The 9,156-nt window shown below is 43.2% G+C and overlaps 1 protein-coding gene across 1 annotated transcript in view; it reads left to right on the top strand.

The window, feature by feature from the left end:
* LOC105984860 (chromosome unknown open reading frame, human C1orf189) overlaps positions 1-2,822 on the top strand; it is a 7,087-nt gene extending 4,265 nt beyond the window's left edge. The window contains exons 3-4 of the mRNA XM_013015174.1: positions 1,885-2,014; positions 2,721-2,822. Of these exons, the coding sequence (XP_012870628.1) occupies positions 1,885-2,014; positions 2,721-2,822 (232 nt within the window). The remainder of the gene's footprint in view (positions 1-1,884; positions 2,015-2,720) is intronic.
* The last annotated feature ends 6,334 nt before the right edge of the window (positions 2,823-9,156 follow it).

Raw genomic sequence — 9,156 nt, 5'->3', positions numbered from 1 at the left:
GACAGAGCCCAGGCCCAGAGTTCAGGTCCCACGACTGGACCAAAAAAAAAAAAAAGAATAATAAAGCCGATGGAATAAGAAACTGCTTATTTTATTGAGCAAGACTAGGGGAGAAGCTTTTTGTTGAAAAATTTGTTCAAAGAAAAGGTTAGAGACAATGGTCTTAGACCACAGGTAACTCACAATTTTTAGTTTGCTTATCTGAAGTATATAAAAATTGGTATCTAGCATGTAGGAAATGATTAAATGGCACAATTTTTTCCTTTTTTTTTTTTTTTTTTTGTCAGTGGTGGGCCTTAAACTCTGGGCCTGGATGCTATCCCTAAGCTCTTCAGCTCAAGGCCAGCATTCTTCCACTTGATCCACAGTAGCACTTCCCATTTTCTGGTGGTTAATTGGAGATAAGAGTCTCACAGACTTTCCTGCCTGGGCTGGCTTTGAACCATGATCCTCAGATTTCAGCCTCCTGAGTAGCTAGGATTACAGATGTGAGCCGCCAGCACCTGGCTTTAAATGGCAGAATTTTTATTTATTTATTTTATAATTTTTATTGTGATTAAGTGATTACATAAATTTTGCAAATTTCACAGTTTTGTGAGATAGTAATACTTAAAGTCACAAACACATTCTAACCTTCATGAGGCAAGTTGTCATTATTGTGGTCTATATAGTTTGTGAATTCTATGAGCTTTGACAATACAATTATTTCTTCCATATCAGGCAGTATGTACATTTCTTTCCTTTTGCTTAGTGTTAGCTGCTCCTTCTTTCCCTTTCATTCCCTCCCTCCCATCACTGCTCTTCAGTTGCTTAGTTTGTTTCCATCAATGACCAGTAATTGGCACAATTTTGAAATACTAGATTTTTTTTCTCATGCAGGTTATGTGACTTGAACTCAGGGCCTGTATACTTCCCTGAGCTTTTTTGCTCTACCACTTGAGACACATGTCCATGTCCAGCTTTTTGGTGGTTAATTGAATATGAGAGTCTCATTGACTCTCTTGCTCAGGCTGGCTTCGAACCAAGATCCTCAGATCTCAGCCTCCTGAGTAGCTAGGATTACAGGTGTGAGCCACTGGCACCCAGCTTACATAATAGATTTTATATCCATTTTAGTTATCCTTAAAAGGGCTATGCTCAGTGCTAGTTTCTCATGCCTGTAATCCTAGCTACTCAAGAGGCAAAGATCTGAGGATCAGGGTTCTAATCAGCTGGGGCAGGAAAATCTGTGAAACTCCAGACTTTCCTGCCCAGTCTGGCTTCAAACCACGATCCTCAGATCTCAGCCTCCTGAGTAGCTAGGATTACAGGCGTGAGCCACCAGCGCCTGGCTTAAAAAAAAAAAAATTTAGCCGGGCACCGGTGGCTCAGGCCTGTATTCCTAGCTACTCAGAAGGCTGAGATCTAAGGATCATGGTTCAAAGCCAGCCCCATAGGAAAGTCTATGAGACACTTATCTCCAATAAACCACTAGAAAACCGGAAGTGATGCTGTGGCTCAAGTGGTAGAGTGCTTGGCCATGAGCTGAAGAGTGCAGGGACAGCCCCCAAGCCCAGAGTTCAAGTCCCATGTCCGACCAAAAAAAAAAAATTGGGCTGGGTATGTGGCCTAGTGGTATGTGCCTAGCGTACATGAAGCCCTGGGTTGGATTCCTCAGGACCATATACACAGAAAAAGCCAAAGTGGCACTGTAGCTCAAGTGGTGTTGAGTGAAAGAACTCAGGCCCTGAGTTCAAGCCCCAGGCCTAGCCAAAAAAAATTTAAAAAATTAAAGAGAATTTGCAATCTTTTGACAGTGGCAGGGGTTCTAGTAATGAAACAACTTCACTAATTTTTTTTCTCCATTCCTCTCATTAACCACTCCCCACCTCTATACTGTGGCAGGTGGAAAATTTTACATACAAACTGTTTGTGGCAAATGACATTGAATCAAAGGAGAAACTTCTATGCCGCCCTGAGGATGAAGGATGCCATGGCAAAGGAATTAGTACTAGCCAACAAACAGCTACTGCTGGTAAGTTCTAGGAGGGCAGCCTGATATCTTGTCTTTTATTGCCCTGTGCCTTCGCCAACTGGAATTTCACACTCTCAGTCTGTCATGACTCCCCCATCTCATTTGCCTCTGAAGTTCTTTACCATTACACCAGACAATACTTCAACTGCAACCACCAAAGCATCCAATTTGCAGGTGACATATTTTCAAGTTCCAAAGGGCATTAGAGTCTGTGTTCCTTTCATCTTAGTGAGATTCTAAACAGCTTCTTAGTACATCTGTCTCTCTCTCTGGACTTTCAATTAGAGTCATGTCACTATCTTTGTAACCCATGTATCTAGTAGATTTCCTAGTCCATGGTATTTTATTAGCCAATATTTGATGAACATGGGGTTGCACCCATGGAGAAGAAATTGAATCGGCTTCCTCCTTCCCTCAAATCTGCCTCCATTCTTCAATATATTACTAAATCCCCATCCCACGAGAAGAGCACAGAGAGGTAATGGTATAAAGAGGGTAGGCTTTGAGTCAGGTATAGGTTCACATTCTGGCTTTACCTCTTTATTTCTTGTATTAACACTAATTTAGTCTCTCTGCTACTCCTTAGCTTTATGACACAGTTAAATCAAGAGTACACAATGGATTGTAAAGCAATCAGAACAAAGAATGATTAAAAAAAAGTGTTAAGCAGAGGGCCAATATCATATTTTCCTTCCTTCTTCCCCAGGTCCGTCAAGCTGCCCTGCACCAACTGTTTGAAAAAGAGCATCATCAGTACCAGCGGGAACTAAATCAGATGGGCAAAGCTTTTTACGTGGAGAGACTCTGATGACTTCCAAATCACTGTTGTTCTTGAACTGCCTTGAACTTCCCAAAAAACTTGGACCTAGAATTTAAGACAGTGCTTCCATTTTCATCTGACATTTGGAAAAACCATCTATGAAAACCTGGTAGAAACAATAGTGACTCCTTGTGGTCAGTATGGGATATGCAGTGTTGATGTGGGGTGGGGTTGGAAATGCAAGTTGAACATGCTGATTTAACAAATAAAGCAAGTTCTTAAAGGGTTCAAACTTAGACCATGTGGCTCCCTTTCTCAGCACTAAATCTTGATTTGTTCCTAATTACCATAATCTTAACTTCCTAGATTTTTTGCAGCACCTCTCACATCTCAATGCTCTTTTGTCTGTAATTGGAAAAATAGCTCTGAAAGTGGCTGTTTATCTCTGAATAAAGCACTATGATGCTTTCCTGTCAAGTATTTGAGGCTTTGAGCCATAGTTCACTTATTGTGAACTCTTGAAGAATCCTCTTTTCTCTGGGCCTGAATTCTCACTTCTGCAAAAATGAGAAGATTCTAATCTCAAATACCTCAATGCATCAAGCAGGTTCTGTAGCAAGTATAAGAAAATAATTAAGCTAGGTGCTGGTGGCTCACACCTGTAATCCTAGCTACTCAGGAGGCTGAGATCTGAGGATCGCTGTTCAAAGTCAGCTGGGGCACGAAAGACCGTGAGACTCTTATCTCCAATAAACCACTAGAAAACCAAAGTGGCTCTGTGGCTCAAGCGGTAAAACGTTTTGCCTTAAGCTGAAGAGCCCAGGGACAGTGCCCAGGCCCAGAGTTCAAGTCCCACAACCAACAAAAAAGAAAGAAAGAAAGAGAGAAAACAATTAGCCAGCTGCTGGAAGCTCACATCTGTAATCCTAGCTACTCAGAAGGCTGAGATCTGAGGATTGTGGTTTAATGCCAGCCCAGGCAGGAAAGTCTGCAAGACTCTGATCTCCAATAAAGCCACCAGAAAACTGGAAGTGGCACCATGGCTCAAGTGGTAAGCACTAGCCTTGAGCTGAAGAGCTGAGGGACAGCATCCAGGCCCAGAGTTCAAGCCCCATGACAAAAAAAGAAAAAAATAATAATTAGTGGAATTTGGGAGTAATGTGTGGAAAGAGCACATGCATTTAAAGGCATTTGAAGTATTGAAAAGTACTGATTGACTCTTGGTACCTACAGTCTACAGAGAATCTGTTTGTCATGGTTCACCTTATGGTATCTGAAACCAGAGAGACACACACCATTTTGAAGCCAGTTCCAGCTGTAAGAACACATCTTAATTTCAAATATTAATTTGTTTTTATTATTTTTAGTTGTACAAAGGGGTATCAATTCAACAAATCAGTTTATAATTTATCTTAATGTGACCACTTCCACTGTTCTCCCCAAACCACTGTTCTTTCACCAATTATTTAACTCCACATGCCAAAGCTGGAGTACCACCAGGCTACCATCCCACCATATCACCCTGAGCATAGTACTTGGAGGGAAAACACAGTACTGCTCTCTGATGTGATCACCATTATATATTCTTTTTACTTAATATTTACCTCACTGTGGTCATCTTCACTGGTCACTCATTGTTGCCAAGTATTTTTTTTTCTTCCTTTCAATTTCATGTGTCTATATCTCCACTGCAAAACTCACACTCTTTACTCCCTCTTCTCTCTCAAGTCTGTCTCCATTTCTCATGTCTTAGATGTTAGGGCTTCTTGTTCCTACCTACCCCACTGAGCAGAGCACAGACAGGTAATGGTATAAAGAGAAGAATATAGGTGTTTTGTTTTGTTTTGTTTGTTTGGGGTTTTCATTTGGTGGGTCATAGTTCTTGAACTCTGGGCCTGGGTGCTATCTCTGAGCTCTTCTGCTCAAAGCTAGCACTCTACCACTTGAGCCATAGTGCCACTTCTGGCTTTTTCTGCTTATGTGGTGCTAAGGAATCAAACCCAGGGCCTCATGCCAGCAAGGCAAGCACTCTACCACTGAGCCACCTTCCCAGGCCCAAGAATATAGATTTTGGAGTCAGGTTTGGGTTTACATTCTGGCTTTGTATCTTTTGATCTTGTATCATGTGTAAGTGATTTATCTAAGCCTCAATTTCTCTTCTGAAAATAATTAAATCTATCTCATAGGATCATTTTCAGGGCTAAATAAAATAATGTCAATGGAGAGAGAAAAAATAAGCCCAGTGCTTGGCACACAATATAGGTATATCTTCATTTTCCACTTCACACAATTTCTCTGTGACCCAGGTCCCATCTTGTGAACTGTCCCCCACAAACCCTTAATTCAACTGTCATTTTTTGTCCTATGCTCATCCCTTCTTTGGCCCTTATCCATCCATGTATCCACCAAATCCTATCACCTCTACTTCCTAAATCTTCATCATTAGTAACTACTTGTAAGTCTTTAGCCAAACAAGGCATGGATCTCACAGGCTGGTGGGGCAGGCAGGCCTTGAATAGAAATGACAGGTATCGCCATGCACTGTTGGCTCAGGCCTATAATCCTTGCTACTCAGGAGGCTGAGATCTGAGGATCGTGGTTTGAAGCAAGCCTGGGGAGGAAAGTATCTGAGACTCATCTCCAAGTAAGCCACAGTAAGAGCCTGAAGTGGTACCATGGCTCAAGTGGTAGAGTGCTAGCTGTAAGCAATAGGAGAGCTCAGGGACAGCACCCAGGCCCAGAATTCAAGTCTCAGGATCAATAACAACAACAAAAAAAAAAAAATAAGAAATAAAAAGATATGTGGGTCTTTTTGTTTTTATTTTGTTTTGTTTTGTTTTGTCGGTCATAGGGCTTGAACTCTGGGCCTGGGCACTGTCCCTCAGCTTTTCAGCTCAAGACTAGTGTTCTACCACTTAAGCCACAGTGACACTTCTGGATTTCTGGTGGTTAATTGGAAATAAGAGTCTCAGACTTTCCTGCCCAAGCTGGCTTTGAACAGTGATCCTCAAATCTCAGCCTCCTGAGTAGCTAGGATTACAGGCATGAGCCACCAGCACCAGGCTTCATGTGAGTTCTATAGGAAACAAAACCACAAACATATGGCCTAGATTTGGCCACAAATCTGAGATTTCTCCTGTTCTATTTCCCATCTTACCTTTACTTCTTTCATCTACCCTCTTATCTGTCTCCTAGGCTGTCTTCTGCTGCTCATTTACCGGTACCTGGAGTTAGGAGAATAGGTATCAACACTGGATAAATGGGGGCTTCAATCCTCATTTGTTGGCTGTGTGGCTTTGTGCAAATTATTTTAAATTTCTGGGTTATAGTTCTTTATGTGTAAAATGGAGATACAATACCTACTTTATTGAGTTGCAATGGTAATTATATAAAGCAACTTAGCAAGATTAAGGTCCTGAGTTCAAACACAAGTACTGCCAAAAAATAATGAAATGCTTAGCAAAGAGTTACACATAATGTCTAATAAGTGGTCCCCTTAAGGATGTTTCTGCCCCTATGATCGTTTTTCCCATTTTTTCCCCCACTCTATTGCCTGCATGCTCCCTACGCTCTACCACATCTCTCACTAAACACTTCCATTTCTCATCTTGCCTCTGTTCGTTTGGGCTCACAGAATGCCCATCTCTTCTGCCTTGATCCTTGACATTGGCCTCTTACCGCAGGGCTTGTCAGTGCCAGACTAGCTCTAATATTGACAGGTTGGCCCCCTACAGAGACCATCATTCCTGATCCTCTCTGCCTATTCTGTCTGCTTTCATCACATCACTCCATTGTACCCATCCAGCCCCTCTTGCCTCTGTTCCTGATGCCTTACCTAGATCTCGTGACTAAGCAGGGTTTGTCCTATTTGGGATGGCACACAAGAAGCCATGTGATGTTTCTGCCTAGTTATGCGTCCAAAGTCTCTTTATAAGAGAGTTGTGTCTTGCCACACCAATATTCCCATTATGTCTCTGTTCCCCTAGCGCCTCAAACACTAAAGTCCTTTGAATTTCTTATTTATTTATTTTTGGTTGGTCGTGGGGCCCAGACTCTCTGGTTGCTGTCCCTCAGTTCTTCAGCTCAAGGCTAGCACTCTACCACTTGAGCCACAGCGCCACTTCTGGCTTTTTCTGCTTATGTGGTGCAGAGGAATCGAACCCAGGGCCTCATGCATGCCAGGCAAGTACTCTACCACTGAGCCACCTTTCCAGCCTCTCCATTGAATTCTTGCTAGCCCCTTTCCAGCCTTTCTTCTTCCAACCTCTGATTCTTCAATGTGGGCATGTTCTAAGAGAAGGGAGCTAGTATTTGCAGAGGGCTGGGGGAGAGGTGAGTGTTAAGGAAAAGAAGAAATTATGAGAAAGTAAATATTACACACACACACACACACACACACACACACACACACACATTGGGAGTCAGAAATGAGCAAACAGAAGACAATACCACAAGTACCTACCTTGGGGCCTGAATGCCCATTTGTTAGTTTTCCCCTGGAAGGCAAGAGCCATGTAATAGGAATTGACTGGAGCTTGTGACAAGCTATTGATCTGGATTCAAGGTCACCGTGGAATTTGTGTTTAGGGGGTGGGATTTCAGAATTAATGGGAACAAGGACATATGGAACATGCCTGGAGCCTGATGCAGCGTCCTTCCACCCCCGCACTTCCATCCAAACCCCTCGTCCCCAGTGCAGCTATAACTTGGACTCCTTTCTGTCACAGCAGAATGAAGCATCTGTCTACCACATGATATCCAACAGACCTGATTCTCCCCAAAAGAAAAGAAGGCAACCCGGCTGGATCTCTGTGAGGGAAGACCCTTGGAGAACTAGCCTGAGAGTAGAATGGCATTGTCTTTTTCACTTGTGAATACAAAGAGGAGCTTCCTAAAGACTGAAGAGTCCTAAAGACTGCAAATTGCTTCCAGAGAGGTTTCCCTCTCTAATTCTCAGTCTAAAGCCTTAGTTTCAATTTTGCCAGGCAACAGAAGCCATAAGTCTTCTGGACCCCAGGATACAGCTTGGCATTGAGACAGCTTACTACTTTTTACTGGACAGCCAAGGGTGACCTTGAGGAGGAGGCCTGGAAGACATGAGGAGAAGGTGAGAAGGGACAAGATGGTGGAATGAAGCAGCCCAGCATTTTTATCTGTAGCGTGAAAGAGTGTGTCAAGGGTGGAGTCCACGGAGAGGACTCAGCAATCCTGGGGGCGGCAGGGGAATCTGGCAAGGTTATAAGTCCTATTAGAAAAGTACAGCAGGATACACAAGTCTCTACCAGCATCACCCAGAAAGCCTCAGGGCAGCTGGAAGAGAGCAGGTGGTAAAGCTGATGAAGACCTGCCAACAATGCTAATCTTCTGGGTGCTGAGGTCGTGACAGAAGGGGGAAAAGGGGGGAGCTCTGGGGAATGATAGGGGCCGGATGTGAAGCCCCTGCCTGGTAAGCTTTATACTTTAGGACAGCGTGACCCAGCGGGAGTCCAGGCACTGGTGTGAGAGAAGTTATGGCAGGAATGGCATGAAAGTCAAACAAGAGCTGGCTGCTTAGGGAAGAGCAGAAGTCAGTGCCCTTCAAGAAGACTGCTCTTTAGCTATGCATGATTGGGCCTTGATGAGCCTTCTTTATCCTGACCTTTCTTTGCAGTGAGAAGGGAGACAAATAACCACCAAAGCTTGCCTGCCTGCTTCTGTGTGATATGTTTGATATTGGGTTGTTTAATTAAGAACCAACTAAATGTCAAACATATTCTTACAGCTGTGGGTGATTCAACCTCTGGCGCTTTGGGGCTCCTATCTGTCCTTTTTTTTTTTTTTCTGGTCATGGGGCTTGAACTCTGACCTTGGGCGCTGTCCCTCAGCTCTTCAGCTCAAGGTGAGCACTCTACCGCTTGAGCCACAGCGCCACTTTGGTTTTCTAGTGGTTTATTGGAGATAAGAGTCTCGCGGCCTTTCGTGCCCCAGCTGACTTTGAATAGCGATCCTCAGATCTCAGCCTCCTGAGTAGCTAGGATTACAGGTGTGAGCAACTGGTGCCCAGCCCTATCTGTCTTTTTTTTTACTAAAACTTTATTTTCTCCAGCACTCTGATGATAAATCAGAAGCTGCAACCTATATAGGTTTCAATCTTAACCTGGAGGGCTAGTGTGGAAATGGGAGGGAGTTTGAAGTTGGGGATGAAATATTTTCTAATCTTGCTTTCATAGACTAGAAAGAATATATTTTTTTCTTTTCTTTTCTTTTTTTTTAATTGTCGTGAACTCTGGGCGTCAGCACTGTCCCTCAGCTCTTCAACTCAAGGCAAACATTCTACCACTTGAGCTACAATGCCACTTCCAATTTTCTGGTGGTTAATTGGCTGGTTTTGAACTGTGATCTT

This window comes from Dipodomys ordii, unplaced genomic scaffold, assembly GCF_000151885.1.
Source record: "Dipodomys ordii isolate 6190 unplaced genomic scaffold, Dord_2.0 Scaffold26, whole genome shotgun sequence".
Classification (NCBI taxonomy): domain Eukaryota; kingdom Metazoa; phylum Chordata; class Mammalia; order Rodentia; family Heteromyidae; genus Dipodomys; species Dipodomys ordii.
Note: the sequence above shows the minus strand (reverse complement) of the source record. Positions and strands in the feature narration are given on the sequence as shown.